At 42.1% G+C, this 19,748-nt stretch overlaps 1 protein-coding gene across 2 annotated transcripts in view; it reads right to left on the reverse strand.

Moving 5' to 3' along the window:
• CLDN10 (claudin 10) overlaps positions 1-19,748 on the reverse strand; it is a 107,003-nt gene that overhangs the window by 13,681 nt on the left and 73,574 nt on the right. The window contains exons 1-3 of one of the 2 annotated variants that reach the window (XM_057532874.1): positions 7,594-7,843; positions 1,210-1,371; positions 1,040-1,121 (exon numbers count right to left, since the gene is read on the reverse strand). In XM_057532874.1, the coding sequence (XP_057388857.1) occupies positions 1,040-1,121; positions 1,210-1,371; positions 7,594-7,813 (464 nt within the window). In that variant the 5' untranslated portion in view covers positions 7,814-7,843. Of the gene's footprint in view, positions 1-1,039; positions 1,122-1,209; positions 1,372-7,593; positions 7,844-19,748 lie in introns of those variants that run through there. The other variant, XM_007196841.3, reaches the window with a different exon arrangement.

A 19,748-nucleotide genomic window follows, 5' to 3' on the forward strand; every position in this document is an offset into this window, starting at 1 on the left:
ATATATACATTTACTATTTATGCATAAACTAAAGACAGTACTAGAAAAATCATTTCCTAAAGATTCCTAGATCCACCAGAAAAAAGTAATGATCAGCCATTTTAGTAATTACTCTTTTAAAATTCCATAACATTTGATCTGAAGACTGAAAGAGAACCCCCAGCCTGGGTGATAGCAGTACACATGCGGCTTTCTACAGAAGTCTGTGGGAATATTCTCACGGAAGACAAAATATTTGATCTATTATTATTTCTAATTTGGTATTCCTTGGGTTTTCCCAATGCAAAGAAATAAGCCTAGAGAAACTATAAAAAGCAACAGCCCATAGTTAAAAACCAACAACAACAAACAAACTGGTCTGTAAGTGCCAAACCATTCACCCGCAGCTGAGACCGGTCACATCTGGTGTCTGTGCCACTCTTACACCATTTTTTAAAGACCCTGCATCAGGTACAATTTCTTTACAAAGGTTTATTAGGTGGAACGTGTTAAGGCCATGGTCAACAGAACAAATGTAAAAGGCTAACTAAAAATGAAAAATAGTATTTCATTCAACATCACTTAAACATTTCTAATCTTCAGGATCACAGTCTCAGTTTTTATCTCAATGCCTGAGATGGAAGCTGGCCCAGAACATCTGGCAAATATCATTTTGGATGGACAACAATCGAGGCAAGCTCTTAATTTTCTGCTGTCATACTTTACCCTTCTTTCCTCCCCATCTTACACCTCTCTTGCACTTTTCCTCTACGTGACTTCAATTTTACGATGTACAGTAGATGACCTTTAGCATTCTAAATCCTATGCCTTGAGCTATTTAGAGACAAGACACTATGTAACACTAATGCAGTGATTCAATGCATCTTTTGCCAATGTAGCATATAAAATGTTTGCTCTTGAATAATGTCATCAGACATCATTTATCAGTATGTATCACTTTCATAAGCCATGGAGGAAATTCATGTACCTTAATTTAGAAGATGATTTTATATCCATTTCCTGTGAGCCACAAGCATACAGACTTAAGAAGAGTACTTACTTTTGCTCCACGAAGAGGGGATCAAAGAACTCCGTTGTGATTTTGTTTGCATACAGGGAACACCCGGTCATTGAGCATAGCCCTGAAGAGCATCAGAAGGAAAGTGCTATGATTACTGGTGTTTCATTAACATCCTGAAGCACCTTGTCTGGAAGAAAGTTACTATTTACCTGACAGTATGAATACAATCCCAGCCAAACAAGCAATTTTAGCTTTGGCTTTATCTGAGCCTCCGACTTTGGTACATTTCATTCCAAACAGGGCAAATATGGAACCAAAAAAGCCCAGGCTGACGGCGGCAATCATAAGTCCTCTACATGCCTGGATATAACCTGCAATTAGAGTAGGTCATTTACATTAACATAAAACATGTGGTTGTCCAGGAAGAAACTCTCATTTTACATTGTCCTCATGAACGAGTGTTCTGCTTTCCGAAAAAATAACCATAATGGTTAAAACATATGTTAAGCAAGAAAGAAAAGCAAGTTAATCTGTATGGAGTGCCTGTTTTATGTCACACACTTTTCAGTTTGGCATATGCATGATCCTCAGGATATATCTCTGAGTGTTATTATTCCCATATTCACAGATGAAGAAATTGAGGCACACAAAAGTTACATAATGTGCCAGAGACGAGTTAGTAAGGGGTTGAAATGGATTCCATCCAGCTCTGACTACAAAACCCATGCAATACTGCCTTTCACCCTGGGAAACCTCATCTGCCGCTATCTCAACCCTGTTACTCCTTTGCACATCAGACCTTTAAAATAGATGTTTTAATGGTTTTGACGTTGTAATCTTTATAATCGAGCAGAGCTCCCACAGAGTCACATCTTCTAATATTAGTGAAAGATTACAAATGAGATTGACTGGAATGTCATCATGAACCATGAGAAGTCTAAATCAAGATGTATTTTCATGACCTTTTAAAAATGTTCAAAAAAAACTATTTCAGGGCACACATAATAACATTGGGTTTAAATAAGCACTGGTTGGTTCCTAGAAGAATATTTTATAATTATGAAATTAACTGTTTGCATATAAATGGATGCTTTCAAAGTATCCTGAAAGCTTGTTCTGTTGGTTTGTTTGATCCTTCCTCCTACACCATTCATTTTCTGAGTCACGTATTTTTATTTGCACAGCCAGGGTGATGGTAAACTTCAGCCTGGCTTTTGTCCAGACACTAACAAATTTCAAGTTAACAGGATTTAAACCGATAACATTTTTACCACATGCCGTCATTTTCATTTCAGACTGAAACAGTACCATATTTCAACCTGAAATAATGATGGCGCGTACTGGTGTGTTCATTTGTTAAGCAAATGAACGTACATCTCTCTCAGGTTTACTTTTGGCATTAAACTTTTTAATATGAAAAAACTCGTAAGTGCCAAGATACACCCAGCCATTTATTATTGTGTTCAGGCAAAGTCAATGATAAATAATAATTCTAAGGCTACGATAATCATATATTCAGGGAATAATGGGGGAAGGTGGCCTCCAGTCTATGTTTCTCAGGGAAAGAATAAAATTTTAAGTTGCAGTCCTACCCCTAGGATCCATTTTGAAGAGTACCCAGAAGATGCTCTAATTAACTGAACAGATTTAGGCACCTACAAATGCAGAATGCAATGACAATGATCTATTTTATAGTGTGAACTACTTCCAGACGGAAAATAATTTCACTGATGGTAAGGTTGTCAAAAACAGCAAAAGAAATTTATTTTTAGCAAAACAGGATAATGGAGGCTTATTTTGGTAGCTATAGTAGTGCTGCAGGGCTATCTGTGTCTCTGCGGCTGAAGAGTGACCCAGCTCTATTTTAAACTTCAACCCTCAAGTCCCCCAACCAGAACCCAGGGAGAAATAGGAGCACAGGGGGAGGAAGCCTGTTAGTTCCTTGCAAGATTAAAGACAGTCCTCCAGGATAACCACAAGTGACTCATCATTTACCACCAGAGCTACTGGGACAGTGTGGTTTCATTATTTTTTGAGATTTCTTTTCACCTGTGGTTTTGAGGTGTTTTAGCTGACTCTTACTGCAATCCTAAACAGACAACAAAGTGTGTGTGATATAACCTCTAACCTATATTTAAAAAACTATTCTAGAAAACCTTATCATGCACCATAATTTGCATTTATTTTAGGAATCTTACAGGCTTTATGTACAGAAAACACAAGAGCCTTGCAAAAGGTTACGTCTATGGTCTGATCACTAAGAACATAAAACACATTTTCCCAAATGGTACACAGTGGTCAGAATCCCAGGCTGATGAATTCAACCCTTAATGTGACTGGAAAAATAACAGTAGGCTTTAAACTTTAACCACTACTCGTACCATTTTTTCCCCCGAGTGTCTCACTCAGTTCTCCGGTCTCAGCCCTGGTACCTACAGCAGGATCAGCTCTGCCCTCTCAGCACAAGAGGAGAGATAGAGAGCAGGTTCTGATGAGGTCAGGTCCTTCCTCAGAACCAACCAGAACCCTGATTTGGCGGAGAAGGTAACTCTCTCTGGTGTGGGAACAGTAGCAATAAATTGCTAACTCATCGCATGCACAAAAGAAGGGTTTGGAGTTCCTGGGGATAAACTCCAGGGTCAGCCATAGATGGAATCGAGTTGTTGGTAAGCCTGAGGTCTGTAAATTAGGGGCTACCAGTCCTTAAAACACCCACAGACTCAAGCCTTGGGTGACTTCCCACAAACTCTCTCAGAGTTTATCTTTTGCAAGGCAGACCTCTACAACCTTGCTTTTTTAAGAGTTCCGGAGGTCAAAACTTATAAGTAACACCCTCAAGTGAAGTGGTGGTAAAAACCTAGTCAAGGAGGCCATTATTTTTGACAGGTCTAATTTACTGACACCGTTAATAGCTAATTAACACATTAAAGTGCTGAGGCATGAACATATTTGCTCAGAAGTTCTCTGAAGTATAATTTATAGTTAACTCCTTTGGAAGAAATGGAAAACATTCCCACTAACAAAAATAGATGGCATATACTAAAAAAAAAAAAACCTGGCTCAAAATGCTCAGCTGCAGTTCAAGTGGTGCTTTGAAAGGAATATGGGTTAGCAATAAACAGAAATCACCAGCTCATTCAACCGTGAGTTTTTCAATTAGTAAAATATTGTGACTTTAAATTAATGAATTCTGTTGGAGGAAAACTTCAAGGTGTCCCTTAAAAGTTAAATGTTTTCCAAATGTACCTTATTTTCCATTTCCAACTAGCAAAAATGAAAATATCCACTTGGTGGAGACAATTCCCTAGCAGTACACTTGGCAGCTGCTGATTGAAGGAAGAAAAAAAGGATGTGCTTTCTTATGCTAGTAGCTTTGCGTACTTTTTGCAAATCCTTTGAGAGAAGGGTGGTATGAGAGGCAGACATGAACTCTGAATTTCCCCTCTGGTTCTTCTAGTTACCTGCTGTGTATCCCCGATTATATTACCTAATCTCTCCAAGCCCGTTTTCTCATCTGTAAAACCCAAGGATAACAGCACTTCCTTCACAGGAGGAATATGAACCAAGCGTCTGGTGAGTGGTAAGAAACACATCAAAGCTTCCCTTCCATAACACTAAGATTGATTCTAAGCAGAAATTAGAGTTGGAATCTTAACATGGCATAACATGAAACCTGCACCTTTAGCTTTTTCCTTGTAGGGAGAACTGGGGTAACAATGATACCCCCTGATGATGAGGAATCAGAGCTTTGACCTCACATAGGAGATTCAGAATAATGACTCCATCATCTGTGTCCAAGAGGCATGTTCTTCCACTTAAGACTAGACGGAGAGAGCTGTGAGCCTTCTCTCTCCCTTCTTGGATTTTTCTGCTTGGTTTAAGGAGAGGACTGGCCTACTCAGGCCTGTGGTCACCACAGCCCCTGGCAACGTAGCTTTCTCCCTCCACTTCAAGTGCAATAACCAGGAAATACACATGCAGCGTGCTGTAGGCAGGGCCTGCTTTAGGCCCAGCAACCAGCAGATGTAGTTGCCCAGAAAATACATGGCAGAGAGTGAACAAGCAGAGGGGCCTCCTCGGGGGGGGAACTGACTTCTCTCCACGTGAAAACGTAGCTGTGTGCTTGAACCCCCCCAAAATATTATTCTGAGAGATGATGAAAAGTAAGTTTATAACTTTGTGATAGGCAATGCTTTCTTAAGCCACAAAAGGCCAAGCCAGCAGGAAGAGACTGATAAATGTGATTATAGTACACATTTCAATGTTTTGTATGAGAAAAGACATCACACATTTAAAAGACAAGCAATGGGCCGAGACTGCAACATATATAACAAATCAAGGACTGATATCCAGAATTAAAAAAAAAAAAAAATCATTTAAACCAAGAGGAAACAAAAGAACCATGGGCATAAGATATGGACAGGTAAGTCACAAAAGAAGAACAAAAGGGTCAATAAATACATGCTAAGGTGGTCAAAATCACAGTGATCAGGGAATAAAATAATAACATGATAGGATGTCACCCATTAAACTGGATGAAAAACTTAGTGGTGAGAATGCGGAGAAACAGGTATTCTCATACACTGTTGGTGGAATGTAACTGGACAATTTAAACTGAATAATAAAATGAATATTCTACTGCTCTGACAATACTATTCCTCAGTATCTACACTACAGATACACACATATGCACAAAGAGGCAAATAGAAAGATTGTCAGTAAAGTGCTAAGAACAGTAAAAAGCTAGGAAGGGTCCAATGTCCAACAATGGGTAAGTCGTTAAATAAACCAGTTTTGTCCAGACTAATGAATACCATGCAGTTGTTAAAAAACAGTTACTTCTATATGTACTGACTCGTAAAGCTATGTTATTAATTTTAAAACAATGCAGAACAAGAGGTGAAGTCATTTACGTCTTTTAAAGTCATTTTCTAGACACACGAGCACACAGGGAAGGCCATTTTGCGAGCTGGGTTGTACACAAATGTCACGCCTCCTCTCTAGGGCTGGATGGTTGAAGGCTACGCTCTCCTTCCTCTTCATTACCCCATCTGTCCCCAAATCTTGAGACCATGACGTCCATTCTCAGCTCAGACACATCAGGTGCACACTATTCTGCACCCAATAACCTTCATGGAGTATTCATCTCTCCATCCTCTCCCTTGTCCCCCAGCTGTCCTGTAGAAGGAAGTGTACCTATCTGGAGGCTATCTCGGTGACGGTACAGCTACAACAGAAGAATGTGTTTAGGACAGTAAGTGTCAATCCCGTATTCCTGAATGTAAATCCCAGAAACAAGAGCCTGCCTGTTCAAACATCTCCCTGGACGTGTGCTCTGCAGCGCACAGGAAATTCAACCGTAATTCTAGGGAATCAACAGTGTACTAGCTACTTAATTGTACACACACCAGGACACAGAACCAGGTGTCACTCATCTAAAACCAGACACGTATTCCCTTATACGGAGTTTCCATCAAATACCTCCACTGAGCAGCAGTTTGCTTTTCATGGCAAGCACCATCTTAGGGGGATTCAATCTTGTCCTTTATTTACTCAGTTATGCAAATAAAAGCTTGCAGCGCAGTAATAAAAGTAAAAGAAAACACCTCAAATCGAGAACTAATGTAAATGACTCTCAAGTTTCTGCCGGGATCCATCGAGTCATGTGCTGTAAAATCCTGGAAGAAAGGAACCTAGAACTTGAGCAATCAGTGTGACCGGGTCGACATCCACTGTCAACTAAAAAGAGCCAGTCTGAAACTAAAAAGAGCCAGTTTTCTTTGTGAACACCTGTTCTAATACAATACAGTATAGAGCGTCGCTAACAAGAACTATGTAGAAAACAATTTACTAAAGAACAACGCTGAGGGAGACGCTGAGAACGGACTTGGGAGGCGCGACACAGAACTTGTCAGTCTCCCGCACAAGATTCCTGCTGGCCAGAACTCTCTACTCTCTGCAGCACAGGCTAGGGCTATTTATGTTCCTAGCATTTAGAGGCAGAGTTAAAGCCCAGCAGACTCATTTGTAGATGCGGGGCGGGGGGTTTGGAGCGGGTGCTCCTGCAATGTGTCCTTTCCCCACACACACACTTTTAAAAGAACTAACGAAATGGCTAAAGGGAGTTCAGAGCAAGCAGATTTCGCTCTGACAAGTCCATTTGAATCAGAATCCAGCCCTTCTGGGTAGTGCTGGCTGGAGAAGACAAGCCCCTTCTCGTGACTCCGTGTCCTACCAGTCCCCAAGAGAGGGGGGTCCCACTGCCCTGTCCTCAACTCTCGAGACAACAAAGCTGCTTCCCTCCATCCCCTGAGAGTCACCCATCCCACCCAGGCCTGTCTGCCTGCCCCTCTCCCCCGTCCCGGGGTTCCGGGCTCGGACAGGCGCCCCCCGCGGGACAGACGTCCGGGGAAGGCGGGCCGCGGGCACCGGGGACTCTCCCCGGCTCCTTCAGGCACTGAGGGGGAAAGCGGGGCCGGGCTTCGGAGGAGTCCGGCCCGGGGATCCCGCCGGGGGTCGTGGGGTCAGCGGGCGCCCCGCCGGCAGGCCGGGGAGGAGCGAGGGGCAGGGGCGGGGGGCGACGGGATGCAGACCGTCTAGCGCCAGCATGGAGGGGAAGTCCTTGCAGTTGGAGACGCCCGTGGAGTCGGTAACGCACATCTTCCAAAGGTTGGCCCAATAGGTGGCGGTGGTGATGACCGTGCCGTCGATGGTGGACACCTTCCAGTAGTCGGTGGGCAGCGTGGAGGACACCAGCACCCAGCCGGAGATGGAGACCATGAAGGCAATGATCTCCGACGCCGTGCTCGCCATGCCGCCCGCTGTAGCAGCGTTCGCTCTAGCGCACCTGCTCGGCGCCGCGACCCCCGCGAGCCCAGCCGCGCGGCTCCGCCCCCTCCGCCCCGCCCACCCCGTCCTGCCCCGCCCCCCTGCAGGCCCGGCGCTAGGGGGCGCGCGCGCGGACCCCAGGACGCGCCCTCTGGGGCAGAGAGGGCTCGCGGGGAGCTTTTACGGTCGCCACCTGGGTTCTCTCGAGCCAACTGGCCCGGCGCCCGCGGTCTGGAGGAACGCACGCCTGCGCGTCCCTGTGGCCCCCCTCCCCCCCGCGTCCGCATCCCCGGGGCCGAGGCACAGCCGAGATCGGCTCTCCTGTTGGACAGACTGGCAGCCGGATGTGGACAGCTTGCTGCGTTCGGCCCCCTCCCCTCCCCAGCCCCACCCATTGGCAATAGCTTGGCTTCTAGGGTACCTTGTAAAAGCAGAGCAGAAAAAGCCTTTTGTGTGCCCGGAAAGGACACCAACTGCTAACGCAGCCCTTGGCCCGCTGAACTCTAAAGGTCTAGTGCCACGCTCTTTTGGGTGACCCAGTTCGGCTTGTCAAGGAGGGATCACTGCGGTTCTGGGCTCGAAGTCGGCCTTGCGCTAAAATTCTGCAGTTCCTTTTGGCCCGGCGGCATGCGGAAGGTCACTGTCAAGAGGTGCGTGGCACAAACCTAAATTCAGGACAGCAGCCTATGGAGAGCACAGGCTGCTCGGGGCCTTCTTTACAGCCCTGGTCGTGACTGTTCCAGCCACAATGCTGGCCTGCTGATACCAACGTACTACACGTAGGACGTGCATTTAAGACGTTTCTCCTGTGGGTCCCTTCCAGCTGCCAGTTCTGAGTCTCTTCTATGAGCCGATGGGCTGTCACAGCTGCTCTGTATCTTGTTTAACTTTTTTTTTTTACCACCTCCACCTTTTGCACCTAATTGAGGAATAAGCTCATTCCTTCATTTCTGTTTCAAAGCAAACTTAAAGATCAGGGTGTACTTTTGGCTCCAGAGTTCACACAGTTGAGCATAAGTGAGAGAACAAAGACTCTGACTTTATTATGGGTTTATTATTTGTTCGTTTAAAGGTCTTGCAGTTCGTGGTATGAACTTTCAGGATTTACTTCTTCCCCAAAGTAACCAAGGTCTAAAACCTCTAAATCAGTTCTGCTATAATAACGCTAGTTGCTAACCCCCAAATTGCAGGGACACTGGTTCATTGTGAAGAGTTTCTCAATTCCCCTTTGTCACTTAAAAACAAAACAAAACAAAACAAAACCAAATGGTACGGAATGAAATTAGAGGTGATTCAACATCTGTGAAGAAGAGAGGAGGTTGAATTACAGAAACATCAAAACAGATTTGGGAGGACCATTGGAGACTGTATGGATATACTCCACACTCAACACAATCATCCTATTTCTTTTTGAACTTTTGAATTTTATTTTATTTTTTATACAGCAGGTTCTTATTAGTTAGCTATTTTATACATGTTAGTGTATACATGTCAATCCCAACCTCCCAATTCATCCCACCACCACCACCCGCCCCCCGCCACTTTCCCCCGTTGGTGTCCATACGTTTGTTCTCTACATCTGTGTCTCTATTTCTGCCCTGCAAACCAGTTCATCTGTACCATTTTTCTAGGTTCCACATATATGCGTTAATATATGATATTTGTTTTTCTCTTTCTGACTTACTTCACTCTGTATGACAGTCTCTAGATCCATCCACGTCTCTACAAATGACCCAATTTCGTTCCTTTTTATGGCTGAGTAATATTCCACTGTATATATGTACCACATCTTCTTTATCCATTTGTCTGTTGATGGGCATTTAGGTTGCTTCCATGACCTGGCTATTGTAAATAGTGCTGCAGTGAACATTGCGGTGCATGTGTCTTTTTGAATTATGGTAGTGGGATTGCTGGGTCATATGGTAATTCTATTTTTAGTTTTTTAAGGAACCTCCATATTGTTCTCCATAGTGGCTGTATCAATTGACATTCCCACCAACAGTGCAAGAGCGTTGCCTTTTCTCCACACCCTCTCCAGCATTTGTTGTTTGTAGATTTTCTGATGATGCCCATTCTAACTGGTGTGAGATGATACCTCATTGTAGTTTTGATTTGCAATTCTCTAATAATTAGTGATGTTGAACAGCTTTTCATGTGCTTCTTGGCCATCTGTATGTCTTCTTTGGAGAAATGTCTATTTAGGTCTTCTGCCCATTTTTTGATTGGGTTGTTTGTTTTTTTAATATTGAGCTGCATGAGCTGTTTATATATTTTGGAGATTAATCCTTTGTCCATTGATTCATTTGCAAATATTTTCTCCCATTCTGAGGGTTGTCTTTTCATCTTGTTTGTAGTTTCCTTTGCTTTGCAAAAGCTTTTGTTTCATTAGATCCCATTTGTTTATTTTTGTTTTTATTTGCATTACTCTAGGAGGTCAATCATCATATTTCTAGAGATAATATTCAGTTCATGCTCTAACCTTCTGGACTTCAGATTCAGTGCATGGCAAGGTGTGTGTTCTGGTTCTGTTTCATACTGACAGCCTTTTAGCAAGTTTTTGTTTCTATTGAGCCCAAATCTGGCTGGCTTTAACATCCATCCAACTGCCATGATGTGCACTGAGATGACACAGGGTAAGTCCTACTTTTGGGCCATGCAGCAGCTCTTGGGAAGTGTGTTTGTGTGTGCATGGCCATCTCACGGTTTGTGTGAATGGGAATACGGGTGAAGACCCGTTTGCTTAGTGGGATGCAGACATAGTTCCACTACTGTGCTCCTCTTGGTCCCAGTTTGTCCTGTTGTGTCATGTTGGCTTCATGGGGGGGGGGGTCAAGCTTAACACTCGTTTGGGAAGCACCTACCTAACCTCATCCTTCTCATCTTCCCTTCTATTCAAGTCAGTCACCTTTGAGTATTGACAACAAGTGTCCTCTATTCTTTTGTATGATTTGCCTTTTTAAAGTGCTTTTATTGTCTTGGTTTCTTGTCCTCCAGCATATTTCCACTGTTATTTCTGTGCCATATTTCTTTCTGAACGATATGCTTATTTCTAATCCAATTTACTATTCAGACAACACAAGAAGTCATGAACCAGGACATTCCTATGGAGTTTCCTAAAGTTAAAATTTGCACAAATGTTGGTTTTATACTTTATTTCCTGGTCTTGTTTGAGTGTCTTTGTTTGCTTGTGTCTTCCTCATGGTAGTTTCTCACTAAAATTGTTGATTCATTTTTTTGCAAGACAAAACCCTGACTTACTTTTGACACAAAAAAGTCTAGTGTTGTGACCTTGAAGACTCACGCAGCTCCTAATTTATCAACAGATTGGTTGTAAATTCCATTGTTTGGAACCAAAGGTACATTGTTTTACAAAAAGAACTGTGAAGACTGATTCGGTGTTTCAGACCATTCCCCCCAAATTTAACAGATAATGTAGTTTTACCTACTGTACTTAAAATATCCACAAACCCACCGTTGCAACATAGCTTCCAGAGGAAACAAATTCTGAATTCTAACTTGAACCTCCAAGAAAGACCCTCTCTCTGCTGCATCACCAGACTATTTAAGCCAGGATCTCTGGGGGTGGCTCTGGTAGTGATTTTTCCAAAGCTTCTAAGGTACAGCCAGGTTGGAAACTACAGCACTGATCATTTGAGATGCATGTATATGTGTATAAACGGTCAATTAAGCAAACCAGATGGTGTCTGTTATAGAGAAAAAGAATACTCATCTGTTGGTTGAAAACTTTGAGAAAAGAAATATTCTTTTGCTATAGAGATGGTAACACACAGCTTCAACTTAAAAGGGTTGAAAATACCACAAACAACCCATAAATTATGACCTGGGTGGCAGCACTATTAGTTCTTTTGCCAGCTGAAACAGACTAGGGTCGTCATGCCTGTGGACTTGATTAATTTTCTTTTATTCTCTGTCTGTTCTGTGAGGTTTGACAGCCCCAAACTTCTCTTCCCTGGCATATACTGCATGTTAACTACAGAGAGTTACATTTAGAGCCCACAAATGCCTGACCAAAGGATGAAAAATGTTAACTTTCTTTAATACCTAAAGAATATTATGTAAGGAATCAAGCATTTACTTTAGAATGTCTTATATCTTAAGCTTTTCAAAACTAGTTTAGTCAGAAGAAACCACATAATCCAACACAAGAATGTCCAGAAAAGGAAAATAGACTGAATAGATTTTTTAAAAAGAAGTAATGTATAAATGACCTGTTTCACTTTAAGATTCTAGAGTCCCAAATAACCTTTGCAGTTAATCTGCAAACCCATTTACAGAGTACCTTTCAACTGATAAATACTTCCTTATTTTCTTTAGGATTCAGTTCACTGAAATTTATATTTAACTATTCATAACAAACCATTCTTAATTTAAATATAAAAGTGAATACAGTTAGAAAGTTACTTCTCCAAATTATTCAAAGTAACATCTGAATTAACAATACCTTGGCCTTTACAAAAAACTGTAGTTTTTTTCCAATATGAAAAGTACTAATTTATCTATAATAAATTTGACATGAAGACATTTACTGTCCTGAAATATATTGAGCCTTTCCACTTTTGAGACCTAAACCACTGAGATTTAGCATTGGAAGTTACTTCTTTAGCATTATTATGGTTATCAAGGAAAAATAGAGGATTCCCTCACCCCAGGGTTGTTCAGGAGTGAAACCAGTTTAGCTGACTGAACAAGAGATTTGCAGAAATTCTTTACTTGAGATTCAACTCACCTGCCAAACAACACAGGTGTGCCTTTCAACAGCGCAAGGATTTTCTAAGCATCAAATTTGGTTTCAGTATACATTAGCTCCTTCCTAGATTCCAGTGAGGTGGCATGCTGCTGATGAGGTGGGAAGAAACTAAAGTCCTGATAAATACGGTATTAACTAAAAAAACAACTTCTCAGGAGCCAAATATCGTTACACCACGTTAAAGAAGACATTAACACCGATACTAAGATAGTAACATAGCATATCTGTATTCTTTTTCCTGCATTTTCCCTAACACTCTTAGTTTATCTTAATGCTCTACACTAATTCTATGATACTTGTAACTACTTAGCATGAAAGCTGCAGAGTGAGAGGAGTAGTTACGGGAATGGATACTCATGCTTATCATTGCATCATCGATCATATATGTGTGTGTATATTTATAAATTTTTTTTGCAAATTATAAGGAAATAAACAGTGTCTTATTTTGACATCTGGTACCCTTTGAGGCTGTACTGCATCCGAAGATGCCATATGTATCTAATGAACTTGTCTTTCATACATTCATTTGAAACACACTCATTCCCAATTCTTGTGACCGAGCAGGACCCCCTCCCCCATAGCCTCTGCTGTAGCTCCTCTCTGAAGTACCCAGATAATATTATCTCATGCATCTTTCCTGAGTTTTTCAGATGCTAAAAACCACCACCAAATGGAATAAATTAACTACTTGATGATCATGAGCCCGCAGACCTGCTGGTGCCTAAGGATTGATAAAGTTAGCCACTCTGTTACCTCACCATCAACCAATCAGAGAATTGTGCACGAGATGATCACGTACCCTGTGACTCCACCCCCAACCTGGCCTTTAAAAATGCTTTGCCGAAACCCTTCCGAAGGTTTGGGGGATTTTGGGGCGTGAGCCATCAGTTTCACTGCATGGCCCTGCGATAAAACTTTCTCTGCTCCAAACTCCGACTTTTCCACATTGTTCGGCCTCACTGTGCATTGGGCACATGAACTTGCATTTGGTGACATTCTGAGGTATGTTAGGACTATCTAGATTCCTCTTGAGCACCTGGAGAGGTAAGTTTGGGGCCCCAGCAGCTCACAGCTGTCTTGATGAATACTCCTCCAGCCTGGAAAGACTCTCACTCTGGGATGCTGGAACTTTCTAGGGCTTGCAGATGGGTTGGTTGTATTTTGCTGGTCAATAAGCATCTTATGAATATTAATTCAACCTACCCACCCAGGTTGGGCAGCAAGTAAATCTATGTGTTTTAGGCAAGTCATTTAATTGCTCTGAGTTGCACCTTCCTCATTTGAAAAATGAAGGAGTTATTTTGGATGGTCTCCAAGACCACTTTGAACTCTAAGAATCTCTGACAAAATCTCACAGACAAAATCAACAAGGAGAGAAAACAGGGAAGAGTTTTCCTTGGTGTACTTGCCCCTTTTCTACTCACTTCCTGATATTAACCTCCTTTGCTATATTTAAAGGGGATGTATGTGCATGGGTGTGTGTGTGGCGGGGGGGAAGGTGCATGAAGATAATTAAAAGATCTCTATAGGTAGTCTTATTTTCAATTCTTTGTTGTTTATTAGAAACGTGATAAAATGCAGTAGTTCAAAACTAATGGTTACCAGTGGGAAGGGGGAGGGGCAAGATATTGGGTGTAAGGTAGGCTCAAGGATGTATTGTACAAAAGGGTAATAAAGCCAATATTTTTTAATAACTGTAAGTGGAAAGTAACCTTTAACATTATATAAAATTTTTTTAAAAAGGGAAAAGTGCGGTAGTTCAATTCACTTATGAAACAGGGTGACGCTGGGCAGAGGGCAGATGAGGGAGCCATCAAGCCATGAGATAAAATTCTATCTCTGTGTGGCCTTGGGCAGGTCACCTCATTGCTTAGCATCTCTTCTTCAACTATAAAATGGGAATGAATAATAGCTTTTTCAAAGTTATTGTGAAGATTAGAGACAATGTACATGAAGGACCTGGAACATGATAGACACTCCGTTAAAAAAATGGGTACCATTCCGGTTCACTCATGCACTTTCATTTCCTTACCTCTCTTTAAAGTTATAAAATTACATTTTCCATAAAAGAGGTATTAGAGTTAGATTGACATGCAGTAAGTGAATAAGGGTGAACTGTACTGCAAATCTTAAAAATACAGAAAGTCTTCAGTAGGATGCCAACATGGTAGAGGTTGATGCTGAGAGCAGAGGAAGAGAAACCAGGAAGTGAGGGTGAGATTAGTTGGGGGTGGGGTGAGAAGTGTTCAAAGGGAAATGAAGCAAAACTGAGAAATAAAACTAGAATAGCAGTTAAATGTAAAAGAGGCTGAACAGCTACAAGACAGGATAAGGGTAACAAATGCAAGGAGAAAGGAAAGGAACAAGAAATAAAAAGATAAAAAAGAGATGGGAAGCCCCAGGGTAGGGATGGGGAGGAAGGGGACCAATGGGGGAGGAAGGCAGCACTGAGGAAAGAAGATGGGTGAGCACTAAGGAGAAGTGGAGAGTTGTTTCCACAGCCTTCACCTCTCTATACTACTGCGTGTAAGGGGTGAGAAAGGCCACATTCTAGCACCTGTTCCAAATGAAGAGACTTTCCCCTTCCCTGGGCCTCAGAATAGAGCTGGTGAGAAGTTGATTCAAAGCACTCAGGAGTCCAGTGTTTACCATTTGGCTCACTTCATGGGAAAAATTTGTGGAAGTTTAAAATGAATACTTTAAGGGTCAAAAATGAAAGTTCTTACACAAACATACCCATAAACAATTAATTGTGAGTTTTTTTTCAAAATGTAGACTTTCTTCTATTGTTGTCTAATTAAAATGTATATGGGTGTCTTTTGGGTACCACGTACTGCACTCTTAAGTACTGCACTCATTTAATCGCAACTGAAGTAAGTACTATTTTCATTCCCACTGCACAGCTGTGGAAACTGGACCACAAGGAGATGCAGTAACTGGCTCTGAGAAGTGATGGGGGCAGTTTCAGCTTAGGCAGTTTAGTTCTAGAGTCTGCACTCCTTTGTCATCAGTCATTTGCTTTCTACCAAAACAGCACTTTGTAGATCATGTACTCAGTTAATATTCGCTGAGTATAAAAACAAACACACACAAAAATAGAATAATTCTACATAATTTGTATTTATCTTTATTTTTTAGGAGAATGGCTTTTATAATCAAACATTTGAACAGGGTACCTAATTTCCTCATTTAATTTCATTTTGTGACTATATCTTGTAATAGGTGAATTGAAGTTCATTAATATGCTGTTTAACAATGTCCTGAGCAATGCTAATTCATTATATCACAGTTTGTATCTAGAATATTTTTCTTAAACTGTATATATGTGTGTGCATACGTATGTATATAGATAATGTGTGTATAAATATGTGTGTAGGCACACACACACACACACAAAATAAACAGGTCATTAGAGTATTCCTGTCTTCTCGTGCTTTAGGTCCCGTACTGGGCTCTCAGCCAGTCGGAGCTAACACAGCTGACTTCAATATGAATGCTTTAATGAGCACCCATCCTTCTACCTTGTTATCCTGAATTGGGGAAGTCCTGTGGTGTGTGTTGTTTACTGTGCATGGCCTACGCTTCTTACGTTTGTTTTCTGATTGAAGTTTTTTTTTGTTTTTTTTTTTTTTAAAGATTTTATTTGATGTGGACCATTCTTAAAGTCTTTATTGAATTTGTCACAACATTGCTTCCGTTCCATGTTTTGAGGCATGTGGGATCTTAGCTCCCCGACCAGGGATCGAACCTGCACCCCCTGCATCGGAAGGCGAAGTCCTGACCACTGGACCGCCAGGGAAGTCCCCTGATTGAAGTTTTGACCCATATTAGCCGACAAAAGGTGTGCCACAATTCAGATGTTAAAATGCAAGGTTTTTTTCCCCACTAGGTATTGCCGTGTTGTTTCTGGAATGGCTGTACCCCATGGCATGCTCACAGCAGTGCGGGATGGTTCTAGTTTTCTCATATTCTCCCCAAACTTATTTTATCTAACTACGTAATTGTTACATTACTGTAAAACCCAAGTTTATCTATCTCCAAAGGTCATGTTCTTCTATATAAATGATAACAGCTATCCAAGTTTTGAAGACATTCAAAGACATGTTTTTAAACATAGAAACACTATAAATTTGCAGACATTACTGTATCCAAAGTTAAAAGATAAGTCATTATCTGAATACTTTTTCGTCCATTCCTATTTATTGTTCTCCTCAGCCTCCTCTTACCTGATTATAAGAGAAAAATAGGGGTGTGGTAAGAGAGAAATTTGGCATATTGAACTGAGGTGTCAGAGAAACAGGTATATATGTGTGTACATGTGTTTGTGAGTGTGCGTGTATCACATACACAAAGGGCTAGAGGAATAGAGGCTAAGAGATGAAAGCAGAAGGGAGACAAGAGTGACATGTAATAACAAAGGAAGATGTTTTCTCTGTAAAACATTGATTGGAAGTGAAGGTGATAAGGGTAGATGGCAAAGGGATTTTTAATATAAGCTTGTATGTCTGTGTGGAATGAGTGGGGAGGCAGGACCACTGACCAACTCCTGCTTCATCGGGTCACTTTAGCCATCTCCATATATAGACATATATATCTGAGCACTGGAGATTTAATGCATCTAAAGAGCAATATTAGTGCTGTTCTTGTGTGTTTGGGTTGATGAGGAAAAGGTAGAACACAATGACTGAATTAGGCACTTGGGTCATGTCAGCATGACCAACTTCTTTGCTTTTTTCATTTCGAGTTAAATTGTCCAGGTGTTGGGAAAGAAACTTGTAACCACAATCTCCTCATCACCAAATAGTGTGTTTTAATTGCTAGGTGTGTCCAAAATGCAAGTTTTCTTGCCCACTGATTTTTGCCTTCCATTTCCTCTACCATATCCTTGAAGGCAACCCCAGCTGCCAGGGAACTTGCTGGAGGTGACTTTAAGGAAATGATTGAGAAAACAGAGGTGATCAGAGACGTTGAACATCACTGAAGCCTGGGATGAATGACCAATTATGGGAATAGTGGCCTAAAAAAACGATAGGCAGGAAGTTGTATTGACTCCTAGGGGTTTGAAGAGATTGGGGGAGCCAGTGTAAGAAGTTGGGATTCACTGCCATGAGAAGATTAAACAGCCCGTAGAGTTCACCCAGGTTTTGCTCCTGTTTCGAAAACAGCATTATTCACTCATTGAGACAAATCATAATGCATTTATTGAGTGCCTATTATGCCCCAGGCATCATTCCACACAATGCAGACACAGTGAACAAAACACACAAAATCTCTGCCCTAATACATCTGACATTCTACAGGAGGAAACAAATACAAGGTACAAAAAAGATTTAGTATAGCAGATGATATATGCTAAAGAGAAAAAATAAGCCAGCAGGGAAGGGGGATGTTATGCAAAGGGTGTGGCGTGGGGTAGGTGGGTTAAATTTTGGTTAGGTGGCTGGAGAAGCCCTCCTTGAGAAGACGACTTTTGGGTAAAGACCTGACGGAAATGAGGGAGTTAGCCACGTGGATAGTTTCAGGCAGAGCATTTCTGGATAGTGAGCACATCTGACCTGAGCAGCACTGGGGAGGCTGGAGTGGCTGCAGCAGAGGGAATGAAGGGGAGGGTAGCAGGAGATGAGGACAGAGAGGTAACGCGGTGTCTGCGTGTGTCCACGTGTGTGTGTCCATGTGTCTGTGCGTGTCTGAGTGTGTGTGTCTGCTTGTGTGGGGGGGCAGGGGTGTATGTAAATCTGGGCAGCTCGTGGATAGCCCTGTAAGTTCTCATAACAACTCTGGCTTTTACACTGAGTGTGACGGGATGACATTGACAGGTTTTGTGAAGAGAGGGGATATCAGACTTGGGTTTTAGGATCACTCTGAGAAGAACCTGAAGGCAAGTCAGTGCAGAAGCAAGGACACCTGTTGGGAGATGAGTTTAATAGTCTAGCTGAGTGATGATGGTGGCTTTGACCAGACTGGAAATGGGATGGTAGGAAACGTCAAATTTTGCCTTTTGGATCTATTTGGAGGGTAGAGTCGACAAGATTTTGCTGATGACCGGCTGAGATGTATGAATGAAAAGGAGAAGTCAAGGAAGACACCAGGGGTTTGACCTCAGCCATTGGAAGGATGGAGTAGTTTCCTGAGATGAGGAAAGCTCTAGATGAGCAGGTTTCAGGTGAATATCAAGAGTTCATTCAGTTTTAGACATGTTAAGTTTGGGGTGCCCAGTAGACAAATGAATCTACAAGTTCAGGGCAGAGGTTCAATCTTAAAATGTACACTTTGGAGTCTCCTGTGGTTAGGTGGCATTTAAACCATGGAACTAGCCAGATCCTCTCTGGCAGGAGTGTAGATAGAAAAGAAAGAGTCTAGGAGGCAGGGCGGAACCAACAAAGGCTGAGATGGCACAGCCATCTAGGTCAGAGAAAAAACAGGAGAGACAGTTCTGGAAGGCATGTGAAGAAGCTGTTTAAAGAGGAAGAAATGGAGTGATGTCAGGCACTGCTGAGGATGCAAGCCACGGAAGACTGAAGAAGAAAGACTACGGAGGGTCCCGGAGGTCCTTGATCAGAGCTGATTTGTGGAGAATGTGGGGCAAAAACCAGATGGGAGTAGGATCAGTGGACGGTGGGAGGGAGAAATGCAGCCAGGAAGAGGAAGCAGCTCTTTAACAAGAGGAGATAAATGGCGCGGGGACTGCAAGGAAAGTGGGATCATGGAAGGCTGTTCTTTTTTTTAATTTTGTATTTTTTAAGATGAGAGAAGTAACCACATTTTAGGGCTTCCTGTTGGCCTGTAAGGTGTCTTTGTGTGAATTCAGAAAAGGTTCCCTTTCCCCTGTGTGGCTGCAATCCCACACCAGGGCACGTAGCTGGGAGAGCAGAGTGTGGGCCTCGAGTCCCACACCATAAGCAGCCACTGTGCTGTCATGTGGTTAAACTCTATACGAAATAGAATTCTATAAAAATAGTTCAGGTGGAGCTTTCCCATCTACATTTATGTCTATTTGGCTTTGTACTAAAATACAAATTGGTTCCAGGACCGCAGATACCAAATCCGCGATCGCTCAAGTCCAGTAGTCTGCCCTCCATATCCGTGGGTGTGCAACCCGCGGATCCCGAGGGCCAACTGTCTAAGTCTTAGTTTGATGTCATTTAAAAACAA

The sequence above is a fragment of the Balaenoptera acutorostrata genome, chromosome 18 (assembly GCF_949987535.1).
Source record: "Balaenoptera acutorostrata chromosome 18, mBalAcu1.1, whole genome shotgun sequence".
NCBI lineage: Eukaryota > Metazoa > Chordata > Mammalia > Artiodactyla > Balaenopteridae > Balaenoptera > Balaenoptera acutorostrata.